We start from the raw sequence: 23,352 nt of genomic DNA, 5'->3' as shown, positions 1-23,352 counted from the left end.
TGTTGGTGGGAATGTAAACTGCTAAAGCCACTATGGAAGACACTATGGAAATGCCTCAGAAATCTGAATACAAACCTACCATATGACCCAGCCATTTCACTTCTGTGAATTTACCCACAGGAAATGAAATCAGCATATGAAAGAATTATCTGCATCCCCCATGTTTATTGCAGCTCAATTCACAATAGCTAAGACATGGAATCAACCTAAATGCCTGTCAACTGAAGACTAGATAAAGAAATGGGATATGTACACCATGGAATACTACACAGCATAAAAAAAAAATAAATCCTGTCAATAGCAACAAAATGGAATAAACTGGAAAGTAACAAAATGGAATAAACTGGAAAACATCATATTTAGTGAAATAAGCCAGTCCCAAAGGGACAAATACCATATGTTCTCCCTGACCTGTGGTAACTCATATAGCACGTAAAAGACAATCAGTTTGAGAAGCAATGACTTGAACAGCCCTTGTCTTGACTGTTGAGGAATAGTTGTTTTTTTTTTTCATACTATTTGTTGAACTCTTAACAGAGTTAAACATATATGTATAAAATCAACTGAAAATAGATTTCAGTAAAAAATAAGAGTGGGGAATAAGAGAGGGAGGAGGAAGAGGGGTGGGAGTATGAGTGGGAAGGCTGGCTGGCACGATGGGAAGAATCACCATGTTCCTAAAGTTGTAATTATGAAATATATGAAGTTTGTAAATCTGTATAGTTCTGCATGCATTCCTACAGACTTACTTCTAAAGGTACAGTTTAAAACTTGCCATGGGATCCCAAATCCCGTTAAGCTGGATGGTAAAAATACCATCATAAGTGTTAAAGTGATCATATGGATAGGATTCAGTGTCTGGTAATAATAATATAATTAAAAAGGAGTGAATGCTCCAACATGGGAAGCAATCCACAAAGCAGACTCACAGAATGATAATCAGCCCTTAAGGCATTCTGGTCTGGCTGAAAAGCCTACGAGACCATTTCAGGCATGGAAAGCCAAGACACTTTGGTAAAAAAAAAATGTCCTACATGAAGGACCTCAGTGGGTGAGGCCAATGTAGAAAGAAGTGGTCATCAAAGAAGTAGGTACTTTTCTCTGAAGGGAGGAGAGAACTTCCACTATGCTTATGGCCTTGTCTAAATACTGAAGGAGTTTGTGGTTTCCATAGCCTAAGTAGGTCATGTCAAGAGCCTCAGGCGATCACTGATACATAAGAGTATTAATTGTTAAATTAACAATAGGGGCCAGCGCCGTGGCTCAATAGGCTAATCCTCCACCTGTGGTGGCAGCACCTCGGGTTCTAGTCCCTGTTGGGACGCCGGATTCTGTCCCGGTTGCCCCTCTTCCAGGCCAGCTCTCTGCTGTGGCCCGAGAGTGCAGTGGAGGATGGCCCAAGTGCTTGGGCCCTGCACCCGCATGGGAGACCAGGAGAAGCACCTGGATCCTGCCTTCGGATCAGCGCGATGCGCCAGCTGCAGCGCGCCAGCCACGGCAGCCATTGGAGGGTGAACCAAAAACAAAAGGAAGACCTTTCTCTCTGTCTCTCTCTCTCACTGTCCACTCTGCCTGTCAAAAAAATAAAAAATAATTAATTAATTAATTAACAATAGGAGTCAGTGACTGTGCACTAACTTCCCATGCAGGACTTCTGTACTCAAAGAATTGTATTATAATAATGTGTAAATGCTTGGAAAAGATGTATCACTCTTGGATGCTTCTTTAAATTTAAGTAAGTTTCTAAAAAAAATTTAAATTTCAAGATGCAATGACTTTGAACAGCCCTTTTTCGCGATTGTTGAGGAACAGTTTTTTTTTTTCTCGTGCAAATTATTGAACTTTTTACTTAGTATAGAGTTGGTCTTCTGTGTATAAAGTTAATTGAAAATGGATCCTAGGGGAGAATGTTACTGGGAATGGGAGAGGGAAGAGGAGGAGGGGTGGGAGTGTGGGTGGGAGGGCAGGTATGGTGGAAGAATCACTATATTCCTAAAGTTGTACTTATGAAAATCATGAAGTTTGTATTCCTTAAATAAAAGGTTTATTTGGGAAAAATTTTATTATTTTTGAAAGGGTGAGAGAGATAGAGTGTATGTATGACAGATACCTTTCATTATTGATTCAAATGCTGGTCACAGCCAGGGATGAACCAGACTAAAACCAGGAGCCAGAACTTAGTCTGTGGGGGTCTCCAGGTGGGTAGCAAAGAAACAACTACTTAATTCATCACCTTCTACCTCCTGGGGTGCACATAGCAGAAAGCTGGAATGGAGAGTAGAGCCAGGACTTGAACTCAGGCACTCTGATACAGGAAGTAAGTACTGCAAGTGGCATCTTAAACATACCACCAAACACCCAAATCATGAAAGTCATCATTCTTTTTTTTTCTTCTTTTTTTTTTTCTTTTTTTTGACAGGCAGAGTGGACAGTGAGAGAGAGAGACAGAGAGAAAGGTCTTCCTTTGCCGCTGGTTCACTCTCCAATGGCCGCCGCGGCCGGCGCGCTGCGGCCGGTGCACCGCGCTGATCCGATGGCAGGAGCCAGGAGCCAGGTGCTTCTCCTGGTCTCCCATGGGGTGCAGGGCCCAAGCACTTGGGCCATCCTCCACTGCACTCCCGTGCCACAGCAGAGAGCTGGCCTGGAAGAGGGGCAACTGGGACAGAATCCGGCGCCCCAACCGGGACTAGAACCCGGTGTGCCGGCGCCGCAAGGCGGAGGATTAGCCTAGTGAGCCGCGGCGCCGGCCGAAAGTCATCATTCTTTATCACAACATTCACCACTTTTCCACTCAGCAGCCCTTTCCTATAAGTACATTTAAAATGACCACAGATTTTAACAAAGACTGTAGATGTTTTAAAAAATATATTGCACATATTATATAAATATGCCTAATATGATAGATATTAAGAAAATACTTGTTAAATGTTCCATAAATGTCATAGAATTTGGAAATGAGACACTACTTAAATTTCTTAAGTTTCTTAACAGCTTTCTGTTGATTGCTTGAAATAATTTCTTATTCAGTCCTGATATTTGGGTTAAAATCAGTGGGAAACTATGGATTTCATTGGAATGTGCAGTGGTCAAGAGCGACATGATCAGATTTACATTCTGAAAAGATCACTATGACTGCAGGATAAACAATGGCTAGGAAAGTAACAGAGTAGACACAGGGAAATCATTGCTGACAACACAGAAAAACTTTCATCAACTTAGACAAAGTGCTGCTAGTGAAGTGGACGAGCAGACATGTGTCAGAGATAACAGGAAGGGTAGAATGGGAAGAAAATGTCAAAAGTAACTCCAAAGATTTTTAGCTCTGTGAAACTAAAAGGATAAGACAGATTACCCTGAAAGAGGACCAAGTTTCTGAGAATTAGATACAAATTTGAATTCAAACGTGTGAGATATTTAAATGGAAATGTGATCAGAGGATTCCAGGATGGCAGAATAGGGAGAGAGCTTACTGCTCTAGTCTATGGAAAGATAGTTTTAAAGAAGTGGAGAGAATATAATATCAAAAAAGAGTTAGGGAAAAAGTTGCAGAAGACTCCATGCAAATTAGAGGGAAACTGTGGATTTACATGGAGGGTGTGGAAGAGCCTGACTCAGGATCCCAGCATCCGAGAGCCTCTGTACCAACTTTGGAGAGTGAGGTGAGACCAGACTGCTGGAGCCCAAGCCACTGGTGATAAAGCTGTGGGAAGAGACTGGCAGGAGTATGGCTTGGAGCCTGTGGGGTACAGCGTACCTGCCAAACTAGAGGGGAAGAAAGGGAGCAGGTTTCCCTCTCTCCAACCATTTGGAACTGGTGTCCTGTAACTAGCCGAGATGGTGGGCACCATATTGAACATATGTAACAGCTGCACCAGCTTGTGGGCATGCCCAGCAACCAGCCCAGAGGAGACCCCTGAGTCTGGCTGGGAGAACTGATAGGGGGCTGGGTGCTTATGACTGTGGGAGCCTTGTGTGCTGGAACTGTGAAAACACTGTAGCTGTGTGGGAGGGTGCAAGATGTGGTTAGGTCTTTGGGCAGTCACTGTGGGTGGCTCCACATGACTGGGGTCCTCTGATTCCCTGGTGAGAGTCAATACTACAGGATCAGTACCTTACACTGAGGACTGCATGGTTACTTTGTGTGGTTCTTGTGGCAATGCTAAAGAATATTATTGTATCCACTGGATCTAGCGCCTAGGCATTGGTTTCCTTGGAGCAGAGGAGGTTGGCTTGAGACTACAATAGAGCTGATCAAACCTCTTCACTGATTTAAAAAAAAAAAAAGAGATTTAACACGCCCAACTTGGGTGTCACCTTGGATACTCCCCTCATACTGCAGAACTGAAAAGAGTTCCCTGGCCACACACAGGACATGATTCTGGGTATTCACTGAAAGAGCAGACACTCCACTAGGCCACACAGGCATAGCCCAAATTTGTAAAATGGAGTTGGTAATAACTAATATCAGAGTTGTTAGATAACCTAATGAGATGATACACAGAAATTCTTTAGTACAATTAACTCCTTGCATATAATACGTACTCAGTAAATGGAAGTTTTATTATTAATGAAAACAAATAGAATTCCTACCTAGGTTTTAAGCTTTTTAAGATATGGACAATTGGCTGGTGCCACGGCTCACTTGGCTAATCCTCCACCTGTGGTGCCAGTACCCTGGGTTCTGGTCCCGGTTGGGGAGCCGGATTCTGTCCCGGTTGCTCCTCTTCCAGTCCAGCTCTCTGCTATGGCCCGGGAAGGCAGTGGAGGGTGGCCCAAGTGCTTGGGCCCTGCACCTGCAAGGGAGACCAGGAGGGGGCACCTGGCTCCTGGCTTCAGATCAGTGCAGCACGCTGGCTGTAGCGGCCATATAGGGGGTGAGCCAACGGAAGGAAGACCCTTCTCTCTGTCTCTCTCTCTCACTGTCTAACTCTGAGTGTCCAAAAAAAAAAAAAAAAATAGACAATAAAAGAATTTTCGTTTTACTGTACAATGTTCCAAGTACTACACGAATTGTGAAACACTTTCTCAAAAACATTGATTAAAAGAATGTTGAAAATTTTATTCTTTCTTATTTCTCATAGAATCTGATAGCTTAGTAATAGTATATACAATTTTTATTAGTTATTAATAGTTTTAAAATACTATTCATACTCTCTAAACAAAAACCTTAAGTATTATGAATAAACTGAGGGCAAGGCAATGACCTATTCACTTTGTAGAGTTAACATTTTTCATGATCTTTTATACATGCAAACAATGACAGTGGATTTGTGTAAATGAAGGACAAAAAAACAGAGTGGGTGAATTACATGAATAGTATTGGTCATTAAGACAAACATTTAATGAACAGACTATAGTATATCAATCACACAATTAACCATCTGCCATTTTTGTTACTTCTCTCTAAGGGAAAAATACAGTGACAATACCTATAAAAATTCTAATTTAAGAGAGTTGTAAGGAATTTGAAATTGAACTATATGGGTTATTTTTGAGCACAAAGCAAAATAAAGATCATAAAAGACATTATGAACCTGGAAAAATATACCAATTTCATAACATAATAACTTTAGGAGTATATAAACACTACAGTTTTGTCGCTAAGAGACACATAGCGGGGAGGTTGAGTGGATGAAGCTAATATATCATGGAGAACAGCAGCACGCCACTGTGTCTCAGAAAACAATCTGACCCAAAGCCTAATGAAGGAGTGAAGGTTGCTGCTAACCACTCCTCACTATAAATCTCTTCCTTTTTCTTCCTGAGCTCCACAACTCTCTCTTGACTTGTCTCTTCTCTCTCTGCTTTATGGGATAACCTTTTGGTTGACTTCTTTCACTTATCCTATAAATGTAGATGTTTTCTTACTCCACACATTCCCTAGGCAATTTTATCCATTCTTCTGGCTTCAATTACTGCCCATTTGTTGATGACTCCTAAATCTACATCTATAGCTAAAATCTTTCTAATGAACTCCAGATCCATTTAATCAACTATTATCACATATCTCTTCACAAATATTTCAAATTCAACTTGGTTAAAACTGAACTTACTATGTTGCCTAACAGATCTGCTAATGATACCATCATTTCCCCAGTTACTGAAATCAGAAACTTGGCAGTCATCCTAGACTCTCTTATGTTCTTTACACCTCAACTTTAATCAATCACAAGTTAGAGAAGGCATAAATCTTTCATTGTAAACTATTAACAAATAAAAATAAGAGTTAATTCATCTGTGGTGTGAGGAAACGATCAAGTACAGTGAAAAATTTTAATTCACTAAGTTGTAGAACAACATATTAAAGTCAACTGAGTTTTGAAATTGATAAAAAGCATTTTTATTACCTTTCCCAGTTGTAGAGATTAATATTAATCTGGATTGCCTGATAAACAAGGCCAGCCTGAAGAAGCACTGTTTCAGCCTCCTGTATGTTCCCACTAAACATTAGTATATGGGCTATTTTTGATTCTTTAGATGGAAGATCTTTTATAGAATTGATGTATTGAACCTTATCAATCTAAAAAGAAAAAATAGTTGAAGAGGATAATAACAGAAACATAACAAATTATGTTAAGAAAAAAACCTATACCAGTAATATAAGTAAACCTTATTTACATACTTCACCAATTGCTGCATAGGCTATTTCTGCAGTTGTCATGTCTTGATTCGCAATTGCCATAGCAGCTAGGCAGGCCCACATGGTTTGCTCCTAAAGTGAAAAGAGAACAATGATCTCAACTACCTGGCATAACTGTGATTTAAACAGTCATAGTAAAATTACTTTACAGTTTTAAAAATAAAAAAAAATCACTGAGCTTGGCAATGAAGAAACTAATAACTTAATAAATTAATGACTTGGAAATTTCATTGTGGCTACTTTGTTGATATATATTAGTACTGCAGAGAAAACTTCTTCTGAATAAAAGTTTCTTAAAATTTTCACTTCTACTTATACACTTGATCTTAGCCAAAAGGCTTAGAAGTGATACATATCTATTTATAAAAGATTTATTTTTGAATTTTAAATAATTCAAGTGAGGTGTCAAAGATATAACTTAGAGAGAACCAGAGTATACTAAGAATCTCAGACAATGCTATTGTGGCAGATTGCCACCCACAAACCATCATAAGAAAAAGCTTCTAAAAGTCACTCCACAAAATCTATCCTAAGGGATGTTAAATAATGTTCAGTAAAAGAGGCCTATACTCTAATATGTTTGGAAAATACTGGGTTCAACCAAATTGGAAAATATTGATCTATTGCAGAGATTGTTAGCCTTAGTTGTAACAGAGAATCATTGGAGGAACTGCAAAACTATGCTTAAGCATCAATCCAGATCGAATGAATTAGAATCTTTTCGTAGAACTTGTCAACCTGACTTTTAAGAAAGTTTAACAAAAGTTTTTATATGTGATAACTTATAGAAACTACTAGTCTGAATTATAGTTTTCTCAAAGAATAAATCATTCAACAACACCTAACCATCTGTGTTGCTCAGGTCTTCCCTTACAAAAGACAGGATCCCATTCACAATTTTTGAACCTTTATCTATTATCACTATTCATGTTGCCCAACGGTAAACTAACACACAATATATACACAGCTGCGGATGTGAAACATAAAGTACCTTAACAAAGCGACAAAGTCTTACAGCATCTTCCCATTTTGAGCTGCCTACATATTCATGGAGAATAGCTGGATATGGTGATATGCTGATGTGAACCAGGGAGCCATCAGCTCTTCTTATAGTTACCTGATTTCCAACAAAACTCACAATATGGGGATTTTTACTAAATTCACTGTTGAAAAAAAGCAAAGTTCAATTTCAAGTTATATTCTGGGCAAAATTTTTCATATATGTTCAATTTGGGAAGTTAGACCCCTGCCACATATACATGAAGTCTCCAATCTCTAACAAGGACCCTCAGAATAGTTAACTCCAGGGAGAATGCATATCTTCAAATAAACATTTGAACAAAACTTGCCATTTTGATATACTTGACACAAAACATATGGTTTAAAAGTAGTAAAACTTATTACATATCTAAGAAATATTTCTAAAAGCATTTGAAGTAACCTTTTTTTCCCTGAGTCCTAAGATAAATCATGTAAATGGTTAAACAACTTGACTTTTTTTTGCTTTTAAAAGTATTAAAGGGTAAACCAATAAAAATTAAGCTACCCAGAATTATTTTTTCATAATGAAAAAGAAGATGAACTTTAAATAAAGTGACTTATTTTCATTAGTTTAAATACTTCTAAAAGTAAGTTTAATGTTGATGCTTCTCCGATTTTGCTAAGGTTGTAAACCTGATTAAATATTAAGAATGAACTCAAAACAGAATTTGAGTCAGAATCCTTATTTCTATTATGTCAAGAGTAAGAGAGTTCTTTGCTATTTCTGAAGAGAATTCCAGGATGTAAATGTATTTGATTTTCTGAAGCACTCAGGTTTAAAAAAGAACTTTTCAATAATCTTGTGGGGTGTTTTCTGTTTTTAATATCAACTAAAAAAATAAACTTTAGAGAAACATACTGAAACATTTCCTGAAATTCATAAAGTTAATCAGAATCTATATACTGGGTAGTTGTCATAAGATTGTGTGTTATGGAGAAAATCTTATGAGTTTCTATATTAAAACCACTAAATCACATTGAAAGAACCAACTGAGTTACCATTAGACAACACTAAGCTTGAAAACTTTGTTTATTAGACAAATAATTCATATTATATAATTCGTTTTCATCACTTAAATCTTGTTAAGTTAGTTTCAGCTGAACATGATACACCATTAGAGTTTTATTTACCACAATAAAGGATTCTATGCAATAAAATGTTACCTTGCATCCTTTTCATATAACGTTTTTGGCAAAATGTCTCTGTCCACATAAACTGTATTGGGATAATACCACACTGTAAATCGAGTATCTTGAAGTCCACAAAGGATATTGCATGTATCACACCACGCTAAAGTATGCACCATTGTTCCTTTGTACAAAAAAGTAAATTAGTTTCAGTATGAAGTTATTAAAATATATTTTAAAAATCAGCTAAGAAACAAGATCCCATCTAACTTCTTATGACGACTTTCTGACTGTATAATGTTGAAAATACATGTACTAATCTACATAAGAATTTCTGAAAATACATGAATGTTCTTGCTAGAACCATTATATTTTTAATTTGCAGGTTTTTCTTTTGAATGCCAATTTAGGTGCAGCAGCTAAAGGATTACTATTAAAATGGAGTTAAGCAGCTAAGAAAAACAGCTATACCAAGACATTCTCAGATTCATTCTAGCAAGTAAACTACTAATATGCTACAAAGTAGACCTAAGAAAGCTAATAATAATTGAAATTTAAAATGTGTTAAAATTATTTTACCAAGTTTGATAATTTGTTCTTCCTTCCCAAATCGCTTCACTGAAGTGATATAGAGATCTCTGTTTTTATCAATGAAAGCAATTTTTCTATCATGGGTAAGTCCTTTTTGGTCCAGAGCAATTTCCAAGATTTCATTCTAAAATTTAAAAAAAAATGTATAAACTGGATTAGCTATAGGCTTGAGATAGATCATTTTTTAGTTAAAAGATCATTTCATCATTAAAGACCAATTAAATGTGTCATTCACTTACTATAATCATAAAATGTTCCTCTTAAATAATTTTAAATTGCTGACATACTGATAATTCAAAAGCATAAGTTATAATGCCTAAAATCCAAGGCGACCCCTAAGATACAATAAAGTAACACATATTTTGATACTCTGTCAGCTGAGAAACACTCTCTTCTGGCCTCCTGTCCTACCTTTAGCAGACAGGGGTGAGGGTGTAGCAAATCTGAGTATCACATGAGAGGTCTGATTTCATTAATAAGTTTCTCACACAACAATTTATTTTAAGTAGACTGCCTAACATCTACATTTTAAAAATTGGTAATACATTTTCTTTTTTTTTTTTTTGCATTGCAAAAATTTCATTGCTTTTTTTAACTTTTATTTAATAAATATAAATTTTGAAAGTACAACTTTTGGATTATAGTGGCTTTTTCTCCCCATAACCACCTTCCCACCCACAAGCATCCCTTTCTCTCACTCCCTCACCCATCCCATTCTTCATCAAGACTCATTTTTAATTATCTTTATATAGAGAAGATCAGTTTAGTATATACTAAGTAAAGATTTTGACAGTTTGCACCCACACAGACACACAAAGTGTGAAGTACTATTTGAGTACTAGTTATACCATTAATTCACATTTTACAACACTTTAAGGACAGAGATCCTACATGAGGAGTAAGTGCACAGTGACTCCTGTTGTTGACTTAACAAATTGATAGTTTTGTTTATGGCGTCAGTAATCACCCTAGGCTTTTGTCATGAGTTGCCAAGGCTATGGAAGCCTTTTGAGTTCGCCAACTCCGATCTTATTTAGACAAGGCCATAATCAAAGTGGAAGTTCTCTCCTCCCTTCAGAGAAAGGTACCTCCTTCTTTGATGGCCCGTTCTTTCCACCGGGATCTCACTCACAGAGATCTTTCATTTAGGTCTTTTTTTTTTTTTTTTTTTTTTTTTTCCCAGAGTGTCTTGGCTTTCCATGCCTAAAATACTCTCATGGGCTCTTCAGCCAGATCTGAGTGCCTTAAGGGCTGATTCTGAGGCCACAGTGCTATTCTCAAAATATATGGAAATAACTCATGTTTCAGAGCCTTAAATTGTACAATCATTTCATGTGAAATAGAAGACTTGATGTAGGTATACACTTACTTTGCAAATGAGAAACTGAGACCCATATTCATTAAGTGGTTTTACTCAGAAAAAGCTGGTACCTAGCATTTCTAAAACTTACAACATAGATTTTTGATTTTGAGATTATCACTATTCCCACAACAAAGTAATTCGTGCATATTGAATTAATTTATAGTAATAGCTAGTGAGATGAATTTTCTTATAACTAGGAATTGGTTTAGTATGGATTCATTTCGATTCAATTAAGGATGGATTTATTTACTGTCTACTATGTCTGAAAACTGAATTCAACAAGAATCACAATCACACCATCAAGTCACTGTATTACGAGACCTTTTAAAACAAAACAAAACAAAACAAAACAAAATATGCATAACCCTTTTTCAAATTGATGGATCAGTTCACAATACATTTTTTAAAATTCAGTTCTCTAGAATATTATAACATAATTTAAGGAAAAAAATAAGTTGTATGTATATCAAGGCATACATGAAGTAAAACTCTTAAGTATTTTTTTTGCCTTTTTTTTTCTTTTCTTTTCTTTTTTTTTTTTTTTTTTTGACAGGCAGAGTGGACAGTGAGAGAGAGAGAGACAGAGAGAAAGGTCTTCCTTTTGCCATTGGTTCACCCTCCGATTATCCTGGTCTCCCATGGGGTGCAGAGAAACTGATCTTTATAGTAAAGAATTGCTTATCATCACCGTCAGAAGAACCTTTTTTAAAACACTGTTAAGCAGACATGATTCTACCACCCAAGAAATTCAAAGTTAAAGATGGATAATAATGATAACAGTGCCTATGTCTACAGGAGAAGGGGATTCCTCCTTCATTCAGCAGGTCTTCCCATTTTCCTCTCGTCCAGTTTCACTGTCTCTGCTTTTGTTCTATTCCTCTTGGGTCACCTTTGCACTGGGACTTGAAAGAAAATTTGTGCTTATTAGGACCTTCTCCCTTGCCCTACATTAATTAATATTCATTTAATAATACACAGACTAAAGTTCTAATTTGGGCTCTTATTATTTGGGAAGATCTTAGATCTTGAGTTCTTTGTATATGAAATAAAATAGATTGGGTTATCTTTATAATATTCTCTCTAATGTAAAAATGTGAAATCCTTTGTAATACATATCTTTTATGTTTTCTATAATGTACTATATAACTGAGTGAAGTGTGAAAGGTAGAAGAAGTCACCTTCACCTTCTAATTAGAAAATCATATATTTCTTGTATTTAGGTAATTCTTACACTTAAGAAAAGTGTTCTTGAAAAATTTATCACATTAAAACAAATGTTTGGGGCCAGCATGTGGCACAGCAGAGCAATCTGCCCCTTATTATGCTGGTATCCCATACTGGAGTGCGAGTTCAAGCTCGGCTGTTCGACTTCCAATTTAGCTTCCTGCTAATGTGTCTGGAAAGGCAGTGGATGATGGCCCAAGTACTTGTGCCTCTGCCATCCAGGTGGGAGACCAGTAGGGAGTTCACAGCTTCTGGCTGTTGCAGCCACTTGGGGAGTAAACCAGCAGATGGAGATCTCTTCCAATCTCACTCTGTCTCTCATTCTCTGTCTCTCCCTCTCTCTGTCATTCTGCCTTTCAAATAAATAAATAAATAAATACATCTTAAAATGTTTATCTACCCTTATTAAATGATTCTTATTTTAGTCCTGTTAATAAAAGTGAATACATCTTGAGAAGTGAAACATATACTCTTTTTTATATGCTTAATCCTACTGAAAAGGAAAAATTCTGCTTACACAGTCCTGAGTCAAAATGACAATGGGAAGGTTGCAGGGAAATAAGCATCTCATATCAATTAAGTTGATATAATTTCCTTGGAAAATAATTTGACAATACTTATTAAAATTATAAAGGGTCATATCCTTTGACCCAGCAACAATATTTCAAGAATTAATCTAAGAGAGGGAGATGATGTACAGTACAGCACACGCTCACTCGGACTTACCCCTAATATTAGAGCTAGAAACGTGGCATGAGACAGCAAATCCCATTAAGTTGGCATGTACCAATGCCATTTCACTAGTCCAAGTGATCAGTTTAAGTTCATAATTGATCATAAAGATAGGATTAAGTGTCAAAGAGATCACATAAATAAGACCAGTGTCTACTAATAATAATTGATAGAATTAAAAAGGAGAGAACGACCCAAAATGGGAAGTGGGATACACAGTAGACTCATAGAATGGCAAATGCCCTAAACAGCACTCTGAACTTAGAATCAGCCCTTAAGGCATTTGGATCTGGCTAAAAAGCCCATGAGAGTATTTCAGGCATGGAAAGCCAAGACACTGTGGCAAAAAATGACCTAAATGAAAGATCTTTGTGAGTGAGATCCTAGTGGAAAGAACAGGCCATCAAAGAAGGTGGTACCTTTCTCTGAAGGGAGGAGAGAACTTCCACTTTAATTATGGCCTTGTCTAAATAAGGTCAGAGTGTGTGAACTCAAGAGGCTTCCATAGTCCTGGCAGCTCATAACAAGAGCCTCGGATGATTACTGACGTCATAAATAAGAGTGTCAATTGTTAAATCAACAACAGGAGTCACTGGTACTTACTCCCCATGTAGGATCTCTGTCCTTAATTTGTTATACTATGCGAATTAATGATAAAACTAGTATTCAAACAGTACTTTACACTTTGTGTGTCTGTGTGGGTGCAAACTGTCAAAATCTTTACTTAGTATATACTAAACTGATCTTCTGTATATAAAGGTAATTAAAAATGAGTCTTGATGAAGAATGGGATGGGAGAGGGAGTAGGAGATGGGATAGTTTGTGGGTCGGAGGGTGGTTATGAGGGGGAAGAACCGCTACAATCCAAAAGTTGTACTTTCAAAATTTATATTTATTAAATAAAAGTTTTCTTAAAAAATTAAAAAAATTGATGAAAAATAGAGTCAAAAAAAAAGAATTAATCTACAGGGGCTGGCATTGTGGCTTAGTGGGCAAAGCTGCCTTCTGCAGTGCTGCCATCCCATAAGGCCACTTGTTCATGTCCTGGCGGCTCCACTTCTGATCCAGTTACCTGCTAATGGTCTGAGCAAAGCAGAGGAAGATGGCCAAGTTCTTGGGCCCTTGCTACAGATGTGGGAAACCAAGAAGAAGCTCCTGGTCCCTAGTTTCATTGTGGCCATTTGGGGAGTGAACCAGCTTATGGAAGATCTCTCTGTCTCTCCCTCTCTCTGTAACTCTTTCAAATAAATAAACCTAAAAAAATTAATCTATAATTATATCAGCATACGTGCAAGAAGATGTATATTTAAGGCAATCTATCTTGGCAATACTGTAAGAGTAAGACTAAATAACTTAAATGTCCATTATCTGGGAACAGGTTAAATAAATTCTGATATATACATAAAATGTTATATTTACCAGTGGAGGGGAAAATGGTTGGGAAAGCACTTTATTTAATATGGAAATATCTCCAAAAATACTATGTAAAAAAGCAAGATGTAGAGTTGTATGTTACATTTTTGTAAAACAGGAGAGAAAAAATGTACATCAGCTTTGTATTAAAAATCTCTGGAAAGATATATAAGAAGAACTATATTAATGAATAAGAGGTGCACTAGGATGACTTTTTCACTGCATACATTTTAATATTTTTTGACTTCTGAACCAGATGAATGTATTCATTATTCAAATTTTAATGTAAGAATTACAGAAAGAAAATATAATTTAAGAATATTACTTCCTAGAAGTATTCAACAATAAAGTTAAAGGCATCTTTAGATTGTAATATGCCAATTATTTAGAAGGTTAACTCAATGTGTTTCTTTATTATTTTAAGGCTAAAAATCAGAAGCTGATAAATAATTCACAATTCAGGGTCCTTTTGTACTTCTAGAGAGAATAATTTCTTTTCCAGCTTAACAATAATCTTAAAATATAAAGATATCACTGACTCTAAACATTTTGAGGAAAACACAAGACATTCAGAAACATAAAACATTTTTATTTACTAATAGGTACTAAAAGTTCAATAAAAGTAGAATATGTTGTGGAAAAGCAGTAAAGAGGCTGGACAATAGATAAATACATGAAATCTTTCTGTTCAGTTAATTTGCATCTACTGGCTTTTCATCACAAACTTTACCAGAGCATTTTCAGACAGAATACTCTCTGTAACTTGTGCACTAATTTTAGGTATAAATCTGATTACTATCTTTTCTTCCTCAAAATGAAAATAAGGATTTTGAAAAGAAGTAAATACACAGTGGTTATTTACATTGGAAATAGCTAATGTCCATTACCTTATGAGAAAGAAGCTTCCCATCACCTAATGGTTTTCCGGTTGTTGCTTCAAAGAGGAAGATGACTTGAAAAAAAATATGACATTAATCTATATGTTGTATAAGAATTTTTAAAAGAAATTATTTGAAAGGCAGAGAGACAGAGAGAGATCTTTCCATCTGTTGGTTCATTCCCCAAATAAAATTTTCATTTATTGGTAAATTTCAGTGGATTATCATAAGCCTCATGAGAAATTATTCAACTCTTTAGGCCACAGAGTATCTATCAGACAGAAGAACAGCAGCACAAAATTCCTAGTTGTTAATAGGGTCACATTTCTTAAAAAACAAACAAACAAACAGAAAACCAGTAGAACAGAAGACTTCTTTCTAAAACACCTTCCTAATTAAAATTGCTGTTTGTAGTACAGCCAGGAATTATGTTATGTAATATTCAGTTTTCTGTTATTAATATACCGCTAATGGTATAGTAAATAATTTGTCTGATCTTAATCCAGGTTCTCTCTAGGAATTTCAAAAGCCTTAGATCCCTGAGCCACTGCAGTGTTATTGTTACGCTCTTGAGGAGAGTCTTGGTGGATCCCTAGATGGCTTCAGGATAGGGACTGATAATTAGGAAGACTAAACATGTAATTAGAAGCTTGGAACTTTTAGGTCTCTAAATTCTGAAGATGGGAAAGGAACTGTACAATGACTTTAGGCATGTGGCCAGTGATCTGATTAATCATCCCTTGTAATAAAATCCCATAAAAACTCTGGACAACAAATCTCAGAAGAGCTTCCTGGTTGGAGAACACACTGATGTGCTAGGAAGATGATACATCTTCTGTGTTCCTTTCCAGGCCTCACAGTATGTGTATCCTTTATAATAAAACCATAATTCTAAGTATAGCTTTCTTGAGTTCTATGAGTCAATTATAAAACTTGACAGGGTCATGGGAAGTACTGAATTTGTAGCCAGAAAAGCAGATGGCCTGGGAATCCCCAGAGGCTTGTGGCTTGCATCTGAACTGTGGTGGTCTTGTGGAAGACTTTGCCCTTAAACTTTGGGATCTGCAGTAAATCCAAGTAGTGACAGAAATTAATTGCCCTAGTTGAGATGAAAATGGAATAGTCAGTGTTAGGAAACATAGGGTTTAGTAGAATGACCCAGAATCACTGAAACATGTTGTTTGGGAAAATGAAGAAAAAAGAACAGGGGATGAGGAACCTTTGATTCCTCTGTGATTATAGGTTGCCCATGGTATAAAACAGCTGTTACACTGCAATAAGTTATGGGACAAAAAATTTACCCTCAGAATTTAGAAATGATATATTCAACTTGTAGGGAACTGGCTTACTAAATGCCTAAGAAAATGCAAAATAAAAATAATAAAGGGGGGCAACATTGTATCACAGTGGGTTAAGCTGTAACTTGCAACATCAGCACTCCATATCAAAGTGCTGGTTGGAATCCTGGCTACTTCATTTCTGAATCAGCATTCCTGCTAATGCATCTGAGAAGGCAGCAGAAGCCCCTGCCACCATGTGGAAAACCAGGATGGAGATCCTTGATTCTGGACTTGGCCTGTGTGAGTGCATGCTCACTCAACATAAGAAGTGTAAAGGGAGTAGAGTATCTGCACTAGATAGATTCCTATGGTTGTTTTTGGTGGGTTTGGGGAACAATGGGTGGGGAATGGGAGAGGCTGAATTTTCACTCCCTCTGGCAAATTTGGGGTTAACACTGAATGCAATTATATTGTCTAGTGATAGAAATATGGAAAGGAGAAATACTAGCTGAGAAAGAAGGAATGAGTAAATGGGTTATGCGATGAGTGAAACCTAATATTACAGTAATGCTTCACAAGAGACTCAGCAAGATAATGATACTGTCTCTTAGCTCAGTTATACCAGATGCTTGAAAGGGTGAAGCCACATGTTGCTGAGACTTCTCTTGCTTTTGGAAGCCAACAAAAGTGAACTGAATCCTGCAAACCTCAGTGACCTCAACTTGGAAGATATTTTGGTCAAAGAACATGATGATGGACTAGACTAATTATTAATGACTATAAGGACTCTAGTAATGTGCTAGCATCTTTTGACTATTATTGGTAAGAGTATAGTACTGATATTGATGTACAAAATGTATTGGCAATTGAATTAAAAGCTTCCAATCCCAACCTCACACTGACTTGTTCAAGCAACAGGCAGATTCATGTTGGTGCTACTGATGGGAATGATTCTTGCTATAAGGAATCCAGAGTTATAGCTCAGGGGTGACATGTGATATAATAAATAATTTATCCTGGGTTCCTGGCTCAGAGCTTCAAAAATAATTGGAATTATCTGAGTGATACCAGGGTCTTTGTTACAGAGCAATTCTTGGGGGCCCCCAAATAGCTTCAGAATAGAAAACTGGACACCGAGCACTTGATTAGAGGTTTGGATACTTTCAGCCCTGACTCCCACCTGAGGGGGGCAGTGCTGGAGATTTAGTTCAATAACATGACCAATGATTTAATTAATTGTGCCTAATTAATAGAACCCAGAAAGACTCTAAATACCAAAGCTCTTTGGAGCTTCCTGGTTGTTGAACACACTGATGTGCTGGAAGGGTGCATGCCCTGGCTGAATGAGGGAGTGCACAGAAGCTCCTGGGCTTCATCCTGTATGTATCCTTATAATTAAAATTATAACAAAGTATTTTCCTGAGCACTGTGAGTCATTCGACCAAAGTATTGAACATGATGGTTTCACGGGGAGCCCCAAATTTGGACAATGAGAAGTGCAGGTGGCCAGGGAACCCTGAAAAACCTGGGCTGGCATCTTAAGTAAGGTCATTCTTGGGGAAGAGTGTCCTTAACCATTGTGGTTGCATTAACTCAGAATAGTCAGTGACAGACCTAAACTGCATTATACCCAGATGGGGTAGAAACATTAATTACCAACAATTGAGATTCTCCATGAGTCATCAATATGGTATGGTAGAATATTTAACTCAAAGTTCCAGAATACAATAGTTTGCTTCAGAATTACGGAGAGGTCTTTAAAACCTGTATTTGTCACAAACACAGAAGCTCAACTAGATCCCAGAGTATTTCCCTGAAGACCTGAAGGAAGATTACAGAAATATCCTCTTCATATCTTTAATAATTCCTTAATTTTTAGAGTTAGCTTAGGAAAATGATAAATGCAAATAAGACCCAATCTGTAGAATAATTATTTTTAATTGGAACTTAATTATTTTAGCACTGTTTCTAAAATGTTTTTCTTTTTGAGGGCTATTTGCCCTAACTGATAGTTGGGGGAATTAGTTCCTATAATAATATGGCACAGATGTTTCAAGATTAAAAATTTTCCATGAATAATCAGGAGTTGATTTTAAGATGGCTAGAACATAGGCTTAGAACAACAGGTACTCATGTTTGAACAGATGCTAAAAGTTACTAATCATCAGGGAAATATAAGTCAAAACCACAATGGGATGTGACATTACACTTATTAGGATGGTTATTATACCTATAAAAAAAAGAAGACAAGGTTGGTGGTAATGTGGAAAAATTAGATGGCTGGCACACTGCTGCTAAGAATGAAAAATGGTACATCTGCTATGGAAAACAGTAGGGAAGGTCCTTTAAAAATTAAAAATAGAAGGGCCACATTATCTAGCAATCCCACTATCTGGGTGTTTATCTGAAAGAAACAAAACCAGGATCTCAAAGACATATCAGCACTCCCATGTAAATTGCAGCACTATTCATAAGAGCCAAAACAAGGAAACAACTAAAGTGTCTATCAGCAGATGAAAGGACAAAGAAAATGTGTTATAAACATACAATAGAATATTACTCAGCCTTCAAAAAGAAAAAGAAAATTCTACAATATGTCACATGGACGAACCAGGAAGATATTATGCTAAGTGAAATGAGCCAGTTACACAAAGACAACTACTGCATGATTCAACCTATAAGTATCTAAAATAGTCAAACTTAATAGAAGAAAAACAGAATAGTGGTTGTCAGAGGCACAAGGAAGGAAAAATGGAAACTGATAATCAAAAAATAAAAGTTTTCATTAATGCAAGATAAATAAGTTCTAGAGATCTGCCATATAACATTATGCCTATAGTTAAAAATACTGTATTGAAGAATATTTTGAGAGTAGATCTCAAGCTAAATGGGTTCACATTCCATATGGGTGCAGGTTCATGTTTCAGCTGCTCCACTTCCAATCCAGCAATCCCACTGATAGCCTGGGAAAAGCAGGAGAAGATGGCCCAAGTGTTTGGGCTCCTGCTACCCACATGGGAGACCCAAATGAAGCTCCAAACTCCTGGCTCCTGGCTTCAGACTGGCCAACCCCAGCCATTGTGGTGATCAGGGGAGTGAACCAATGGGTGGAAGATATACTCTCTCTCTCTCTCTGCAGCTCTTTCAAAATAAATAAATAAATATATATATATATATTTTTTTTTTGACAGGCAGAGTTAGACAGTGAGGGAGAGAGACAGAGAGAAAGGTCTTCCTTCTGTTGGTTCACCCCCAAAATGGCCGCTACGGCCGGCGCTGCACCGATCCAAAGCCAGGAGCCAGGTGCTTCTCCTGGTCTCCCATGCGGGTGCAGGGCCCAAAGCACTTGGGCCATCCTCCACTGCCTTCCTGGGCCACAGCAGAAAGCTGGACTGGAAGAGGAGCAACCGGACAGAACCGGCACCCCAACTGGTACTAGAACCCGGAGTGCTGGTGCCGCAGGTGGAGGATTAGCCTAGTGAGCTGTGGCGCTGGTTAATAAATAAATCTTTAAAAAAAAATAAATAAAAAAAATAAATTGTTATCCTCCTGTAATTACTATTAATTCTTTGACTCTCTTTAAAACAGTCATTTCAGCTTTTTAAAATTTATCCTTATAGATTTTTTAAAGAAAGATTTACTTATTTATTTTGAAAGGCAGAGTTACAGAAAGTGAGACAGAGAGAGAGAGAGTGAGAGTGAGTGAGAAAGAGAGAGAGAGAATCTTCTACCCACTGGTTCACTCCCCAAATGGCTGCAATGACCAGGGCCGAACCAGACCAAAGCTAGGAACCTGGAACTTCATTTGGGTCTTCCCATGGGTGCAGAGGCTCAAGGAGTTGGGCCATCTTCTACTGTTTTCTCAGGTTCATTAGCAGGGAGCTAAATGGGAAGTAGAGCAGCTGAGACCTGAACCAGTGCTCGAATGGGATGCTGGCATCACAGGCAGAGATTTAACCCACTGCACCACAATGCTGGTCCCATTTCAATTTTTACAACTCCCTTCAACTTAGGACAATTTGCTGTTCAATGTCTCTACTTTGATGCAAATATTTTTTGCCTAGGTCATCAATGACTCATATGCTTCCAAATGAAAATGACTATTTTTAGTCCTCATCCTTGGAGTCTATTTTTAGTCTTGTCCTCCACAGCACTGGAAGCTCCACATCATCCTTCTCTTTCTTGAAATTCTGATGTGGGCTACATATAAACACTCTTGTCTCCTGATTCTCTTCAATCTAGAGCATTCATCATTCTCCTTTGAGTTCCTCCATATCTATTAACCCTTGTTCCTAAGATTTTGTTCCCGTTTGCCTCTTAACTCATATATACTTTCTCTAATATCAGTACTTTCATGACATCAATCACTATCTAAATAATAGCAATTCAAAGTTCTCTATTTTTAACTCCACCTTTCTCTAATGTTCTAAAGTAGGTAAATATTACAGAAGATACTGACTGTATGGAAGAAGTGTGGAACAAATGTTACCGTATCTCCGTTTCGCTAAGGCTTTTCACATGTAAAATATGACATTGTCATTGGTGACTATGGTTTTCTCTATTGAAAAAAAAATTGTTGGAAGAAATGGAAAGAAAGTGGTTAGAGTGTTTTGGTGACTCTTTTTAAGTAATTTTCAAATTACTCTAGTTCAAGATTCATTCCAAATGGAATAATTTTGTATGACAACATAAAAGAGTACCTCTAAAAATACATGAAAAGTAGAATGAACAGATGAGTTTTCAGGGCATGTATTAAGCCTGGAAATTAAGACACTTGATTATACATCAGAATGCCCTAGCTTGCTACCTGGCTCCAGCTCCTGAGTCCAACTGCCTGCTAATGCAGACTCCGGGAGGCAGTGATAATGACTCAAGTAATTGAGTATTTGTGACCTATCTGGGAGATTTGGATTGAGTTCCCAGGTCTTGGTTTCAGCCTAGCTCAGCCCTAGCTATTGCAGACATTTGGGAAGTAAACCAGCAGATGGGAGTTCTCTGTCTCTGTGTCTCTCTCCATGTATGTCTCTCTGCCACTCAAATAAATAAATGAATATAAATTTTAGAAACAAGTGAGTCTATTTTGGTGCAAGAGAAATTGAAATCCATGCACAAGAAGGGTCTTCAAAAGTTCATGGACACTGCATATTATGAAAAAACTATGTGTAGATTTCAAAAAGAAAATGTAAACCAAAAGGAACTTATCTTTTTATTCTATTTTTCTAAGTTTTGTCAAGTATCCTCATATGCACAGAATTACAAAAAGGGAAAAGACAGGGATGGTATGAAAAGAGAAAAGTAGCTTCTGAGAACTCTACAAAAGTACTGGCCAGTTTATACAGATTGTAAAAATGCTAAAATATATGTAACATAATATTTAATTCCAGAAGAGCACATTGATAGTACATCTTCAGCTTTTAGTAAACCAGAGGATGTTAAGTTTGAAGTTGTTGACTATATTCACAGAAGAAATCATGTAATATGTAGTTAGGTTCTCAGATTGCCAATTATGCTGGGAAAAATGAAAAAAAATTTTAATTAAGAATGAAAACAAACATTACAAAATTCTGGCTTCCACTTGAAAAAATATTGTGGGCTTCACTAAGTCAAATTATTTTCATAGCTGCAAACTAACTTTTTTTTAAATTAAGGGTTTCTATCTCTGTTGATTATACTTATTATAAAAGGCTAGTACAGTACATATAAAGTCATTAACTTTTTTGCAAACTGTAAGTGGATCTGATCAATGGGAAGTTGGACCTATATTCTAAGATTAACATTTAACAGAAACTAGCAGAACAAACCACTAAGAAGCTGGTAGATGAAAGAACCTCTTCTACACATTAAGTCTTGCTCCCAAACTTCTAGTCTCCAGACATTTGTTTCAAGTAATCACGCTAATATTGTATCATATTTGTACAAAGTAGATGAAGAAAAGATGGAAAACAAAAACAGTAGCTATAGTGCTTAATTATCCCAAAGGGTTTTCAAATCCATTCAACTGCTATTTACTAAGCACCTATTGCAATATGGAGTACTACGCTTAGCACAAGAATCCTGCCTATTAAACAGCTCCAAAAGTAGGAAGGAACCACAATATGACATGTAGATGTCCCCTTTCTACAGGTTTAGATGCTGCATATTGTAATTGTGTATTTTTTTTTTTTTTGATAGGCAGAGTGGACAGTGAGAGAGAGAGAGACAGAGAGAAAGATCTTCCTTTGCCGTTGGTTCACCCTCTAATGGCTGCTGTGGCCGGCACACCGCGCTGATTCGAAGCCAGGAGCCAGGTGCTTCTCCTGGTCTCCCATGGGGTGCAGGGCCCAAGTACTTGGGCCATCCTCCACTGCACTCCCGGGCCACAGCAGAGAGCTGGTCTGGAAGAGGGGCAACCAGGACAGAATCCGGCACCCCGACCGGGACTAGAACCCGGTGTGCCAGCGCCGCAGGCGGAGGATTAGCCTAGTGAGCCGTGGCGCCGGCCTAATTGTGTATTCCATGATTAACATCTACCTCTATTATCCATCAATGACTACCAGCTTCTTTAAAAAGAAATGTAGGAAAGTACTTTCCCTGTTTACAGCAAAATAGAATGACATCATTTGCTTATTTAACAATTAAAATTTACATAAGGAAAGCACAATTTCCTGGCAGCTAAGTCCTTATTTCTGAAAATGTTCATTAGTTCTTTCTAGGTCTAAAATTCTATGAATTATCAAAGGATTAAAGAATAATTGAATCTGTTTAGATGTGAAATAAGTACAAAAAAGTCAGAATAAGGTTTACCCAGTTGGAAATACATAATCTATTAAAATGTCTATCTAAAAAATGGTATTGAATAAGAAAAATAGACAAATTATAGTGATCACTAACATTTTCAAATTTAAGTTTGTAGAAGACAAAATTCCAACTTCCAAACAATTATTATTAGCAACTACTCAGCCATCCTAATTTTGTCCGCTCTCTGGGTAATGTTTTCTTTTCTTTTCTTTTCCTATTTTTTAGCTAGAGCTAAAGAATGAATAGAAAGAACAGCTCTACATAGGAGAGTTGTAATTTATCAGT

At 37.0% G+C, this 23,352-nt stretch overlaps 1 protein-coding gene across 8 annotated transcripts in view; it reads right to left on the bottom strand.

The window, feature by feature from the left end:
* The window catches only part of IFT80 (intraflagellar transport 80), a 138,140-nt gene that overhangs the window by 17,890 nt on the left and 96,898 nt on the right, over positions 1-23,352 (bottom strand). For all 8 annotated transcript variants that reach the window (XM_070072588.1, XM_070072587.1, XM_070072586.1 and 5 more), the window contains 6 exons: positions 15,020-15,084; positions 9,389-9,524; positions 8,846-8,993; positions 7,632-7,803; positions 6,623-6,712; positions 6,348-6,520 (listed from right to left, as the gene is read on the bottom strand). In XM_070072588.1, the coding sequence (XP_069928689.1) occupies positions 6,348-6,520; positions 6,623-6,712; positions 7,632-7,803; positions 8,846-8,993; positions 9,389-9,524; positions 15,020-15,084 (784 nt within the window). The remainder of the gene's footprint in view (positions 1-6,347; positions 6,521-6,622; positions 6,713-7,631; positions 7,804-8,845; positions 8,994-9,388; positions 9,525-15,019; positions 15,085-23,352) is intronic.

The sequence above is a fragment of the Oryctolagus cuniculus genome, chromosome 4, assembly GCF_964237555.1.
Source record: "Oryctolagus cuniculus chromosome 4, mOryCun1.1, whole genome shotgun sequence".
In the NCBI taxonomy this organism is placed as follows: Eukaryota; Metazoa; Chordata; class Mammalia; order Lagomorpha; family Leporidae; genus Oryctolagus; species Oryctolagus cuniculus.
The sequence above is the reverse complement of the archived record's forward strand: the minus strand, read 5'-3'. Positions and strand labels throughout refer to the sequence as shown.